General features: G+C 40.8%; 2 protein-coding genes across 2 annotated transcripts; one reads left to right on the top strand and one right to left on the bottom strand.

Annotated features, from left to right (window-relative positions):
- Positions 1 to 420: 420 nt before the first annotated feature.
- top3b (DNA topoisomerase III beta) lies at positions 421 to 14,196 on the top strand. Its single transcript, XM_076047084.1, has 18 exons — positions 421 to 698; positions 3,641 to 3,772; positions 4,062 to 4,168; positions 4,255 to 4,329; positions 5,040 to 5,236; positions 6,207 to 6,363; positions 6,452 to 6,565; positions 7,539 to 7,629; positions 8,075 to 8,229; positions 8,374 to 8,479; positions 9,516 to 9,662; positions 10,070 to 10,243; positions 10,607 to 10,735; positions 10,852 to 11,001; positions 11,857 to 11,957; positions 12,447 to 12,648; positions 13,212 to 13,399; positions 13,815 to 14,196. The coding sequence occupies exons 1-18, from the start codon at positions 629 to 631 to the stop codon at positions 14,088 to 14,090; spliced, it is 2,571 nt and encodes an 856-aa protein (XP_075903199.1). The 5' UTR covers positions 421 to 628; the 3' UTR covers positions 14,091 to 14,196.
- Positions 1,261 to 3,170, bottom strand: LOC142902284 (interleukin-25). The gene is made up of 3 exons (XM_076047207.1): positions 3,156 to 3,170; positions 2,412 to 2,590; positions 1,261 to 1,489 (listed from the first exon to the last, which is right to left on the bottom strand). The coding sequence occupies exons 1-3, from the start codon at positions 3,168 to 3,170 to the stop codon at positions 1,261 to 1,263; spliced, it is 423 nt and encodes a 140-aa protein (XP_075903322.1).
- Positions 14,197 to 14,674: the final 478 nt, after the last annotated feature.

Here is a 14,674-nt window from a genome sequence, read left to right as displayed (position 1 = left end):
ATTTTGTATATATTGGATTCAGGAAGTGCGGTTTTAAAATTAAATAAATAAATAAATAAATAAAAAGTAAACGTTAATAAACAGTAGTTATCCAGTTATATATTCAAAACGCAAAAAGAGTATTGTCAAAAGCCAAAAAAAACAACAACCAAGGAATAAAAAAAGGAAGAAGATATATTTCCTTACAAAGAAGGTGATAGATGTATTTATGAACGAAGTGAGATTGGAGTGGAGGTGCTTAATGTGCTTAAAAACTGCTATACACGTCAGTCGCAGTTGTACTTAGTTGCAATGTCGATGTATATATAGTTGTGCATGTTATTTTTGTGTTAATCGTACGCGTAAAAGTGGCTCTTTTTTGTTCCTCACAGGCACCCGTAGCTGTATTTGGCACCGGAAACGTTACAGTTGACCCGGGAAGAAGTAAATACGAAACGCGTCGTTGAATATGGGAACGTATGCCCATTGACAGTTGTCATCTCTTACACTACACTTTATTGTACTGTTACTTGAAACCATTCATATGTGATTTCGCTCAAAGTTTTGGACAGCTGCACGGAGTCTTCGCGTCCTTGTAGTGAGCTGAGATTGAAGGTTGGCCAAAGGAGCTGATAGCACATCTCTCAAAATGAAAACTGTTTTAATGGTGGCGGAGAAGCCCTCTCTAGCTCAGTCCATTGCCAAAATCCTCTCCAAAGGTGCGTGCAAATAATTTTTCATACCCTAAAAAACAGACCAGCGATAGAAGGAAAGGGTGATAGTTTTATGCACCTTAGTGCTTGTATTTTGTGCACTTCCCACACAATGGTATCAAAGGTGGGAAGTTTGAAAGAGGTGGTGGGTTTCTTTTTTTGTGTGTGTGTCACGGACTGTTTTATATCGTCGTAATTTTCTTTGAATATGTTACATGAATCTTTGTGGAAAACGGTTGCGTGGCAAATGAAAAGGTGTAAACTCAGCAATTAAAAACACGCTTCATGGACACAATCGTACAGGTTCATGATTTTTTTCTTTTATTGATTTCTTTTTTTTTCTTTTTTTTTTGTATTAGCTAATAGAGGAACAAAAACATTCAATCTTAAAATTATATATATATATATATATATATATATATATATATATATATATATATATATATATATATATATATATATATATATTTTAGCGTTTTCTAGAACCCATTATTTAAACCTATTGCTAAAGACCTTGTCAAATGTACACTGTGATTCGAGGTGTGTTTGCACGTGACGTGAGTGGCAATCAGCTGTGCCTCGAGATGGCACATAGGCAAGCCACGGTGATGAGCTCGTACTCCAAAGAGTAGGTGGCTGTGGGGAAACAGCTGGGATTCTTCTTGAGAACCGGCATCCTCAGGGACACCGGGATGGTCTCCAAGCCCAAACCATTCTCCAGTTCCCTGCACGAGTGGCTGGAATGGCAGCTGGCTTCGTGGATGACCTGCGGAACCCTGTTGAGGTCGATGTTCTCCCTGGTGAGAGAGGAACCACAGAGTTATCTTCGGTTGTTTCGACTTGCTGCTGCTGCTGGTGCCTGGCAGAATAGAAAGAATCCAAACTGAAGAGTAGTTGTATCTAATTTTCATTGTTTGCCCACAATCTGTCTGTAGTTATTATTATTTGATTTTGGGTAAAACAAAAAAGATGAATGGTTTTAGACATTCAAATATTTTTTTCTCACCCCTCAAAAAAACAACAACTTAATTTTCTTTCTCTCATTTTTTTCACAGTCTGATATATTATTGTACATTGTTGGGCATTATGTTATGCACTACAGTAAAATATGCAAGATATTAGATTATAGAAAAATTAGTTTGTTCTGATGTTGCTTGGCATTTAAATTCTACTGACCTTACATCTATCTATCTATCTATCTATCTATCTATCTATCTATCTATCTATATGTATGAAATTTATTTAAAAGCATGTATATAAAAGTAGTTTTAAAATAATGTATCAAAAGAAAATGAATGTGCAATAATATTCGCCAGTTTATTATTTAAATAAAGCCATCATCTTTAGGGGGGTTGACTTTAAAATAAAAGTTATTTTAAAAGGTAAATATCAGCATATGCACGATTTTTGCATATATTTATACCCTCGCATCAATTACATATGGCAGTTAACATGAGGAGAATTACCACATTTGATACGTTGGGGTGGTTGCACTGAAAATCAAAGAATGTTTAACTTCATCAAAATTTAGATGTTTTCACTTTTAAGTGATCGACAGCACAAAATCAAAATCCTAAAATTCAAATGAACAACGTATTGTGAAATAATCCACAATACTCTTATTTAAACACTTGTGACGAAAGTGAACCCTCTCTGCATTCTGCTTTGTTCAGGACAGAGCACAGTTGAGGTTTTGGTTGTGACGGCGTCTCTACTCACACGTAGGACCAGGTGGCAATGCTGCGCTCGTTGATGCGGTTTGGCAGGTTGACCAGCTGACTGTAGTAGTCCTGGAGGCTGTACGCACAGAAGGACTCGTCCACACACTGACTGGTGCCCAGTGGCATGGCCAGACACCGGTGGAGGGCCAGCAGGCACAGCAGAAAGACACGCAGTAGCTTGACACACAGAATGAGCTGGTTAGGTGGACGGCAACCTGAAAGTGTCTCCTGTTTCTCTGTCTAGTCGCCACTTGGCAAATTCTAATATTTTATGCCAAAATTAATAAATGCCACATAAAATAATAAATCCAAACAATATAAATAGAACAGTTTTTGCGCTTTTCTATGTAGTTTGTTGATTTAACACGTTCAACAATAACAATACTTCATATTATACTGCAAGCTCGACTTAAATGGAGAGAGTATTAAACATAAGTAAAATATTATTTTACATATCAACTTTCCTTAGAAAGTTTAGAAATAAACTGACTAAACCAGCATTGGCTTTTTAGACAGTTTTGTGATCACATTTTAATTGTTTAGTAATTCAAAATTCCAACAACTTGCAAGTAGGTTCATTCTTCTTCTTGTTGTATTTCTATGGCAGGTAGTTTCAGCTGTCAGTTAGACAGTTCCAAAAGCTTTAAGTTTGCATGCGGTTGCTAGTGGTGAAGACCTGCATAGTCCAGCTAGTAACTGTTCAAGACACATACGCTCAGCAACATGAAGGCAGTTCTCTTACCTGTTGCTGTTCCATCGCTGAAGGTTCTTATTGGAGATGCTGCTGTTGGTCTCTGATCGGCCCAGTGCCCTGTTGCATGGATTGCTGTCTGGCCACCCCGGACCTCCTTTATATATATGACATGTTCCTAAAAGTGCTTGCCCTTTAAAGCTGCGTTCTCTCTTTTTGCATGTGAGTTAGGGGGACTTTGAGATGACGGAAGGCCTATTGGTCATTCATGCTCTTAACATAATGTCCTGCTTAATTGACATTCAGCCTTGGGAGATTGATTTTATTAAACTGGGACGTCAGCACCCAGTCCAGGTAGGCAAGCAGTGAACCTCTTGACCGCCTGCTCTTAGTGGAGGCCGTGAATGGACTCATGCCCCTGACACGTTCACTACCTCTCTTACGTCTTACTTCCCGTTAGACTCCACTGGTGGTCACCGCAAAGTAAAGATTCAGATTTTTAAAAGATTTCCTTCACTGATCTTTTGTGTCTAAAGGAAGCTGTACAAGTCGCAGAGGCCTCAATGGAGCGTGTTCTGTCCACGAATACACTGGAAGCTTCCAGGGCCAGCCTGTGCGCTTCAAGATGACTTCAGTCTGTGGACATGTGATGAGCCTGGACTTTATAGGTAGGAAAATTTTAATTTGTGAGAAAAACTTTTTCTTTCCTCAAATTGTCATTATTTTTGCCACTGTAAGATTTTTTTAATGCATGTATTTTAACATGAAGTCATTGGTGAAATATAACAGTACAGCTGTGTCAAAGTAGATGTTCAAATAGATGAAATGTAATCAAGTGATGATGATTACAGAAAAGGCCAGTGATATTCTCATTCAGGTCACAGTTATTAAGTCCATTTCCTGTGTTTAAGAACTTGGTTGTTTTTTATTTATTTGTTTGTTTTGTTTCTCCACAAGGCAAATACAACAACTGGGATAAGGTCGACCCTGCAGAACTGTTTAGCAGAGCTCCTACTGAAAAGAAGGAGGCCAACCCCAAACTCAACATGGTCAAGTTCCTTCAGGTTGGTCCAGGAGGTTGACCTATTCACAATAAATGCTCATTCACTAGACGTGATGCCAACTCCAAAGTTTGACGGTATAATTTCAGGTTGAAGGCAGAGGTTGCGACTATGTGGTCTTATGGTTGGACTGCGACAAAGAGGGAGAGAACATCTGTTTTGAGGTAATTTGACTCTGTTGTGATTCCAAAGCTGTTTATGGCATGTCCTCTGAAGCTCTTAGATCTTGAAGAACTGCAAGACTGTTGCACAATGATCCAATTCCCTAAACCTCTTCATGTAGAAATTAAATCAAACAAGTGTTTTTAATGTAATAGGCCATAATGTAATTACTGCAGCCTGAGCAGCAGAGTTCTTATTCTGCTAGTTTATTTCTTTATTTCACTTTGATAATGTCAGTTTGATGTAATCTTTGACATCAACATCATTGTTTGAGATTGGTTAGCATTTTTTTTTGTTGTTAAAATTCAGTTGTAGGTATATTAAGACCATCACAGTATCTACAGGTGAATTGCTCCTTCCTGCCACTACACTGTTATAATGATAACTACCCGTGTAAAAAAATGTTAAGTTAATTGTGACTAATTTAATTTAATCGATTCAATTCTTAATCGACAATTAATCGATAATCGATTCATTGTTAACATCCCTACTTTGAAGTAATATCCGACTAAGAGATCATATTAAACACAGTAGACAAGAGTCCAAGAGATGAAATGACTGGTTGAAAATGCCAGATTTTATTGCTTATGCTGAGTAACAATAGAAAATCAGCTTTTATGGTTTGTAGCTCATGCATTTGCAGTCTGTGAGTAAGATCCTCCCATCACAATCTGGTCGTTCCTCTTTAGCCACACCTCCTTTCGTCTTCCAGGTTCTGGACGCTGTTGAGCCAATGATGGACAGGGCCAATGCCAGGGAGCAGACTGTGTTTCGTGCTAAGTTCAGTTCCATCACTGACACTGACATCTGGAGTGCCATGAACCGCTTGGGTGAACCCAACCGCAATGAAGCCCTGTCTGTGGATGCACGGCAAGAACTGGATCTCCGCATTGGCTGCGCCTTCACCCGGTACGCGATACACACCCACTACACACCCATTAAAAACCACATAAACAAACTCAGAACTTCAACATCAGAATTTAGAGTTATGTCCAGATATGATATTGTAGTTGTTTTTTTTCTTCTTTATGTGCTGAAAGAAAATCACCCACTGTTTAAGTTCCATTTACATGTATAGTCTGAGTCACTTTGGACAGATTGTGCCCATCAACTCTCTCAAAAACAAAAACAACACTCCATTTCATTTCCAACAGAAGCCGAGGCCAAATTAACTTTATGATCACTTTCATATTAAATGCTGGGAATTTTCTGTCAATCCTAATTTTGTTATGGACTTGCTCCAAACTTGCAGAACTTCACACACTACAGAGCAGTAGTCGACCTGGCCAAGACTACTGCCTGTCTTTCCTGTTCTGTTTCAACCACCAATCAAGGTTCAGTTTTTGCAATGTGCCCTGGCTGTAGACAGAAAAGACAAACAGTAGTCCAAAAATAGATAAACTCTGAAATGTACAGTGGTGCACCTAGAAATTTGTCTAGAAAGAAACAAAGTCAATATTTTGAATTGATAAGCTGCAGTAATTGTTTACACAGTAGTGGAATACCCTTAAAATTTTCCTCAATCCCAATTATTGTCATTAAAGAATTTGTTTTGTGTTTCAAAAGGTTTGGCTGCATCAGAGGCACACAAACAAATATAAATTATTTTGTTGTTTTATTGTTAATAAGACAAAATAAGAAACTAAATTCTTGTAGTTCTTGTACTCTGAATGTGTTGCAACAAGGGACAGAGTCAAACATTCAGTTCTGAGCTGGACTGAACAGTGCACGTGCTTGATGTATTTAAAAAAAAAAAACATCCACCGCTGTATGTTTGAATGAGACAGTTTCTTGCTAGAAGCTGTTGCACAGAGAAGGAAACCTGCCTTCATACTAACCCTAACTGAAGCCCGGTGTGTGTTGCTCAAACCTTTCTCAGTTTCCAGACCAAGTATTTCCAGGGCAAATATGGCAACCTAGATTCTTCCTTGATATCATTTGGACCATGCCAGACCCCGACTCTAGGCTTCTGCGTGGAACGCCATGACAAGATCCAGTCCTTCAAACCAGAGACCTACTGGATCCTACAAGCCAAGGCAAGTCCTCAGTCCGACTCACACAGCAAAGAATAAGATCTCCCTTCTGTGGTACTAAAGTAAAGATACACCTTGGTGTGTTGTCCAGGTGTTCAGAGGAAAGGACAGTCCACTGACCCTGGACTGGAGCAGGGTGAGGGTCTTTGACAGGGAGGTGGGCCAGATGTTTGTCAACTTGGCCAAGATGTCTAAAGAGGCAAAGGTGGGTGCTTCTTTATTTTACCATTATAATTATTTTGTTCTGTCCTGTCTGGCACCAGACACAGACACTGTTGTACTAAGGTGGCATTTATTGGGCTGTCAAATGATTCATTGTTTTAATATCAAGATTAATCTCTGACTTTCCACAGTTAACAGCGATTAATCGAGTTCTTATCTGTCATTTTGCATTTCAATACAGTTTTTAATGTCCGTATTAATGTATTAATTAGGGTGTCTTAATGGAGAACCAAATCAACACAAAGAAAGGAATTCCTTATTGATCGTTTGTCTCATTAACTCATTTGAAACAAGGAGCTGGACCCACTTTTTGCATATGCTTTTTACTGGACTTTTAATTTGGGTCCTTTCTCGGTTTCATACAGCACAGCTCCTGTATGTGTGAACAGTTGTTCCCAGTGACGGCAAGGTGTACGCCGGGTCAGAGCACTCAGTTGCAATCCATTTAGCAATCACTTTAGTTAGCTTCTTTGATGTATTTGATCTGTGGTGACTCCCACACTTACAAATGGTGTTAACTCTGAGAGATGTCCGCTCCGCTGCATATGGATGTTCAGTGTCCATGTGGTGGCTTAAACATAAAACCGTCACTGCGGTGTGAATTACACAAAATAAACACAGCTAACGTTAGCAGGAGGCAGCATTGAAATTGTTTAAAAAATGTACGTGTTGCTACTTGTGTTTAATCTCATTATAATTACCGCATTAATGCTCACAGCTCTAATTATTAGCAACACATTTTTCTTAGAACCAGACTGGACGGAACAACAGGGACGGACAGAACGTGAAAGATATTTGTGGAATCTTATGTGCTGCTACTTGTCCACGTGTCCACAGTGCCCTGCTGGAAATATAGAGCAGGAATCCTGCATAGTACTACTTTATTGACCTGTCACTAACATGTTAATAAAAAAAAATAAAAAAACGTTAACCCCATCTGATCTCTCTCATTTCAGGTGATATCAGTGAGTAAGAAAGAGAAGGTCAAACAGAGACCACAGGCCTTGAACACAGTGGAGATGCTGCGGGTGGCCAGCTCAGCTTTAGGTGCGTGCACATTGCCAAGAGTAGTTCTGTGAGTGTAAAGACACCGTTGTTTTTATTTGGTGGAAAGTCTGCCAGTCAGTCCCTCAGCTGCTGTCTGTTCAGCGTCAAGTGAGCAGGAGTGATGTGCTTATCAATATCTTTATCAATATATTGATCGCTAATCAATGTGGCACTTTAAACATTTTCTTTAACTGGTTTTCATGTTTTTGTAATAAATATATTAACTGCCACGTGTGTCTTGTGATTGTTAACTTTTTATTTATTGAAAAAAATTACAAACCAAAAAAGTGTTTTTTGATATCGATATCGCAATATCGACTCCAAAAAATATCGATTATCGTATCGAATTTGAGTGTTATCGCCCATCACTTAGCGAGCAGGCAGCCGGGAACAGTTCCAATATTTGTAAGGGTTTATGAAACGATTCTACTCTTCCATATCACAGGCATGGGACCCCAGCACACCATGCAGATTGCCGAGCGCCTGTACACACAGGGCTACATTAGCTACCCTCGAACCGAGACCACGCACTACCCCGAGAACTTTGACCTGAAAGGAGCGCTGAAGCAGCAGGCAAACAATCCCATGTGGGCGGAGGAGGTGAGGACTTTATCTGTACTGTACTAAGTGTGTGTGTGTGTGTGTGTGTGTGTGTGTGTGTGTGTGTGTGTGTGTGTGTGTGTGTGTGTGTGGTCTGAGAAGGTCTGTGTGTCCACCAACTGATGCATGTGCTTCCTGAATCAGGTGAAGACCCTGCTTTCAACTGGACTCAACCGGCCAAGGAAAGGAGCCGATGCTGGAGACCATCCGCCCATCACTCCAATGCACTCTGCCTCAGAGGGGGAGTTGGGTGAGTCATGCAACTCAACAGGCTTTTATCTGTTATTTTGCATTAAAAAAAAAAGTATTTTTCCCCTTGTCTGCTTTTTTTTTCAGTGTAACATTTCCATGAATGTTCGTTGCACAGTTGTTTCCGTGCCTGCGTCACCAGCTTCTGAAACTCTTGCGTAATTTTTGATGATGAACAATGTTTCAGGTCCACACTGACCTGAGAGCTGTACTGCGCTTTATCAAAAAGGCCGATAGTAGAAATTTGAGAAAATGGCAGCAATTTTAGCAATGCAGTACCCAAATTTGTCCGTTTTATTTTGTGTAACTATTGCCATTTGAACAAATATTGAGCTTCAGGCAGCATTTGATTGGTACAAGCACGGACAATGTTCACAGGTCTTCAGAGATGTAATTGATGTAATAAAATATACATATACATATATAATATATAAATAAATAAATAAATAAAAGTCATTTAATATAAAAGGTAAATGGACTGCACTTATATAGTGCTGTCCAGCACTTTCATAGTAAACCAAAGCGCTTTATAATGGCCTCTCATTCACCCATTCACTCACACAGTCATACACCAAAATATAAATATAATATTATAAATATAATACAATACAATACGATATAACAATGATAACTGGCAATTCCAGGAGGGACCTTGACACTGTCGGTGCACAGACTGTAATGAAGCAAAATGTATTAAAAAAAAAAAAAAAAAAGTTTCACAATATAATATATTTCAAAACAGCACAACTGGTCACTCAGGATCATTTTCAGCCGACTCTGTGCTTAATTTCACAAAAGAACCTGCTTAATTTCTGTTCTGTGTGATATATTTTGCATTCTGTCACAAGCACGAGTCTCTCGATTTGATGTGCGTTTTCACTGTTTGGCTCTGATTGTTAAAAGGCACCGTTGACCCGATGTGATTGAATTTTCCAATGTGTTCACGCAACTTAACACCACAGCTTCCAAGATTCCAACGTGGAGCCCCTGGCTTTTATTTTTTGACCCCGGTTTCTTGTCTTCTGCTGTTCCCTCAGGAAGTGATGGCTGGCGGCTGTTTGAGTACATCACGCGGCATTTCATTGCCACAGTGAGTCAGGACTGCAAGTACCTGCAGACGACCATTGAGTTTGACATCGGCACCGAGATCTTTATGTGCAGTGGCAAAACTCTAATATCACCAGGTAAAAATCCACATCACTTTGTCTGTAATCCTTTAAATTAGGGATGCACCGATACCGATACCGGTATCAATACCGATACCAGTGTTGAGTACTCTACTCGTGAAATACGTGCGGATACCACAACACTGATATCGGTTGTATATGTATGCATATGACAATTTTGGGGCCATCTGCACCCTGTCAAGCTTTTTAATCCGGCCTGTCAAACTCAAATTAGCGGTGAGTACAGAAATGCAAGTACTCGTACTCTACTCGCTCTGTTAAAAAGTGGTATCAGTGCATCCCTGCTTTCAATAGTCAACAAACACTTGTTTTTTCCCCAGCTATTGTTGAACTATTAGTTTTTTCCGCGTGTCATTCTTTGAGTGGGATTGTAAACCCTGATCCCTGCTGATGATCTACCCCAGGTTTCACCGCGGTGATGCCGTGGCAGGGTATCCCTCTGGAGGAGGCCATGCCGGCTTGCGAGAGTGGAGACACTTTCACCGTGGACGAGATCAAGCTGGTGGAAAAGCAGACCAGTCCCCCGGACTACCTGACTGAAGCGGAGCTCATCACGCTCATGGAGAAACACGGCATCGGTACACCCGAGTGGCGCTCACTGAACGAGCTGTAGTATTAAGCCACATAGCCAAAATCATTTGCTGTAGACCAGTGGCTCTCCCACGACATTGAGCATGTTTGGGTCTCATTGCCTACTCTACACTGTCATCCCATAGTGTTCCCAATGAAAGATTTATCTAAAAAAAACTGTTTCAGTCTAAATAGTCTTTGATGATACATATTGACAGTCTTGGAAGAATTTCAGGGTTCTGCATTTTTTTGAAACTAGTACAAACCAAATGACTGTATTTTGCGTTTGTTTGTTTTAGTTTGGACATATTTAAAAGAAACTTCTGCGATTGAGCAGGCCTAATCATCCTGTTTTCCACATCTCCCATCAGGTACTGATGCCAGCATCCCTGTGCACATCAACAACGTCTGCCAGAGGAACTACGTGACCGTGGAGAACGGACGCAAATTGAAGCCAACCAACCTGGGCATTGTCCTTGTGCATGGCTACTACAAGACAGGTTATCAGCAGTTATCAGCAACAGTCTTGGTTCATTGATGACCGATGAGTTTTTGTGTTACTGATGGATCAAATCGCAACATGAAGGATCATGGCTCTGTGTGTGTGGTTTTGCAGACGCAGAGCTCGTGCTGCCGACCATACGCAGCGCAGTGGAAAAGCAGCTGAACCTCATTGCACAGGGCAAGGCCAACTTCCAGCAGGTCTTGCAGCACACTCTGGACATTTTCAAGAGGAAGTTTCACTACTTTGTAGATTCCATTACCAGTAAGTTCATTCAGGTCACTAGTGAAAGTATCTTAAATGTTGTGCTGTGAATAATGTTTGAAACTACAACAAAAAGAACCCACTGAGGCCTGAAGAGACAACTTTGTTCTAGCTGTGCCAGTAGCTTGCGTATCATGTTTCAGACATACACTGATCACCCATAATACAAAGTGAAAAGGTTTTTTAAGTTTCGCAAACTGTAGTGGAGGACTTTCCACAAATGGTCAATTAGGCTTGCTAGTTGGGATTGATAATTGGCCAGAGAAGCAGGAAAAACAATGCTCAAGTTTCTAATTACATTGAAGAAGACAATGTCAATCTAACAGAAGATCCCAGCTCACAAAAAAGTTAAGGACGTTTGACAAAACCAACTATAACCTTCACTGGTAAAATTAGTTTGACCTTCTCTGAACTCCACATGTCTAACTTTAAATGTTTCACTGAAAACACAAAGTAAATTGCATTAGTAAATTGACAGTGTCCTCAGTGTCTGTTTACATTTTGACATGATGGCCAAGAGCACTTCTGACAAAAAAAGGACAAGATGACAACTTTACATTTACTTTTTTTTGTTGTGGTACAGTCACCACTGTTGTTAGTTTTTGTTTGATATGAAGTAATGACTATTACATACTTCACATTAAATGCCCATTCTCTTGGATTATGTCAACCTAGCATGAGCTTTTAATATATTCCACAATTTACCCAAAAGTTGCTATCGCTAGTTGCTAACTTTTTGCAAGTAGTGTGCAACAACATGTTTCTTTTCTTTTTGTTATTTTCCGTTTAAGCCTCATTTAGAGGTCGGCCTTAGTGTAGTCTTGACTCCAGCCCTCAGTCTGTCTGGTGTTACAGGCATGGATGAGCTGATGGAGGTCTCCTTCTCTCCCATTGCTGCAACTGGGAAGCCCCTGTCTCGCTGTGGGAAGTGCCACCGCTTCATGAAGTACATACAGGTTAGCAAACCTAATGCGTATTATATACAAGGGCTACATGAAATTGCGCTAGCACCCAATGTACTTTGCACTCATATTGTCACACTGTGTCATTGCTCAAAAGTTCTGACTTCGGAAATCGTAAAAGTCCCATTTATCCGCCGTTTCTGAGCCAATTGGTGAGCCGCTACTTCACGGTGGCCTTCAAAATTCAGAATGGAGAGAACATGCTCCATTGAAGCCCTTTTAATCTGAATGACCTGGATGAATAAATCATGAGGCCGCTGATATTTCAGTTATTCTGACTCAACGGCCGTAGTTGGTTGCGTGCGACTGCTAAGTGGCAATGTGCCGGTGGAACCACAAGGTCGCCATTTCATGTTGACTCGCAAGTCCCATTGATTGAAGTTGTGTGTCCTGGTGTGAACCTTGGTGTTGGTTTGACGTCAATGCAAACCTTTTTTGTCATTCAAGTTTGAAAAAGTGTTTGACGCTAAAGTGTATCTGCAGGCGAAACCCAGCAGGCTTCATTGCTCCCACTGTGATGAGACCTACAGTCTTCCTCAGAACGGCGCCATCAAACTGTACAAGGAGCTCCGCTGTCCCTTGGACGACTTTGAGCTGGTGCTGTGGACGTCTGGGGCCCGTGGCAAGAGCTACCCTCTCTGTCCGTACTGCTTCAGCAATCCACCGTTCAGAGACATGAAAAAAGGTGGGTCTTGTCTCTGAATGGTAACCCCTTGGAGCATCACGCATAGATTTTTCAACGCCAACATGTTGACCTCAAAACTTGGTTCAGCTCAGCAAAACTTAACACAAGGTGACGGGTCCCTGGGAATTTTATTGTGAAAGGCTGACATTTGGGGAAACATTGGCTACATGAGTAATCTGATTCAAAGCCACTTGTCATGAGCCTTTTGATAGTTGGACAGTAAAAGCATTTTTTTTTTTTGTCATACTTTAAAAAGAACACGTGTGTATACAGTATCTCACAACAGTGAGTGCACCCCTCATATTTCTGCAGATATTCAATTATATTTTTTCATGGGACAACATTGAAGAAATGACACAGACACAGTGTAAAGTAGTAGTAATGTACAAATTGTATAACTTAACATACAGCGAGATGCATACATACACACACACACACACACACACACACACATGTTGGTTTTGCGCTTGCTATCTGGGATGGGAGTACATTAGGCCCTTAACCTCTACAGCCATTGACTCGCATTGTATTCTGACCTTGGCTTTGATCCTATCTCTCTGCAGGCATGGGATGCAGTGAATGCACCCATCCATCCTGCCAGTACTCACTCAACTCTTTAGGCATTGGCCAGTGTGTGGAGTGTGAAAGTGGAGTTTTGGTGCTAGATCTCACATCCGGACCGAAATGGAAGATGGCCTGTAACAAATGCAACGTTGTAGTGCACTTCTTTGAACATGCACACAGAGTGCAGGTAAGAACACGGGCCTCTATCAGTCTTAGAGCGTGATTGGATGGATACCAGTGGTCCCCAAACCCCTGGGCCATGGACCGGTACCGGTCCGTTGATTATTTGGTACCGGGCCGCAGAGAAAGAATAATTAACTTCCGTTAAATGAATTTTTAGTTTTATTTATTATCCGAGTCTGAACAATTTTATTTAGAAAAAATTACCGGATTCTCTCCGTTACGTCCATCTATGGCTCAAATTTGGCTCAAAAGACTTCCAAGAAAAAGAAAGCAACATGTGACAGTAATATCAGGAGTCCTACCATTAACGCTGATTTACTAAATTAGCAGAGCTAATTATGTTTTGTCTTTTAATATCCCATGTTTTGCAGTGGCTTGATTCTTTGTGCTGACTCTAAGGTTGCTGTATCTCCATGCAGGTCGCTCAGGAGAGCTGTGACGCCTGCGACGCCGCTCTCGTCGCAGTGGACTTCAACAAGACTCGTACTCCGCTTCCCGCTGGTGAGACGCAGCATTCTGGCTGCGTTTTCTGCGATCCCGTCTTCCAGGACCTGGTGGAGCTCAAACATGCCACCATGAGGTACCCGAGGGGCGGTGGTGCCAGGCGAGGTGGAAGGGGACGAGGCAGAGGACGACGGCCCAATTCTAAAAAACCCAAAGACAAAATGGCTGCCTTGGCAGCATACTTTGTATAGTATCTGTGGGCAGTTCATCATTTTAGTCGCTCAATGTAGAAATCGGACATGTGTAGACTCTGTGAACTTTCATCTGTTTTGAAAACTAAAACATGAATGAAAATGTCATGCTGTTAGTGTGTCTTCAAAGTTCATGGCTTATCTTCTAAACACATCATCAGTCTTTGCACGACAAAAGAGGACCAACACGTCCTGGTACCCGCGACTCAGAGTGAAGCACCAACAAAACTGCATTTGTACTCTGTTTTGGTAGATCTTACTACTGTAACTTGTGTTTGGGCTGTTATTGTTTTTTTTTTTACCTTTCGCATTCATATGCAAAAAAATTATTTTGACGACTGACTGATGCAGCAATCTGCTGAATAACTTAGTTACACAATTAATGTAGTGTATGAAAAATGCAATGTTTGCCTTTTAAATGTAGTAACAATCAGTAGTTTTCTGAATTATAACAATGAGGGCTGTACAATTTGAAGCTTTGCTTGGCACACTCTGGGGATCTGTTCTAGCCAGGGCAGGATTGCACAGATGATTCCAGTGAAGTCCTGCATTCATCAGCGGGTGATCCCTCCTGTCTGTCTGGA

Source organism: Nelusetta ayraudi, unplaced genomic scaffold (assembly GCF_046127955.1).
Source record: "Nelusetta ayraudi isolate G7.1 ecotype Tasmania unplaced genomic scaffold, CSIRO-AGI_Nayr_v1 ptg000092l, whole genome shotgun sequence".
In the NCBI taxonomy this organism is placed as follows: domain Eukaryota; kingdom Metazoa; phylum Chordata; class Actinopteri; order Tetraodontiformes; family Monacanthidae; genus Nelusetta; species Nelusetta ayraudi.
Note: the sequence above shows the minus strand (reverse complement) of the source record. Positions and strands in the feature narration are given on the sequence as shown.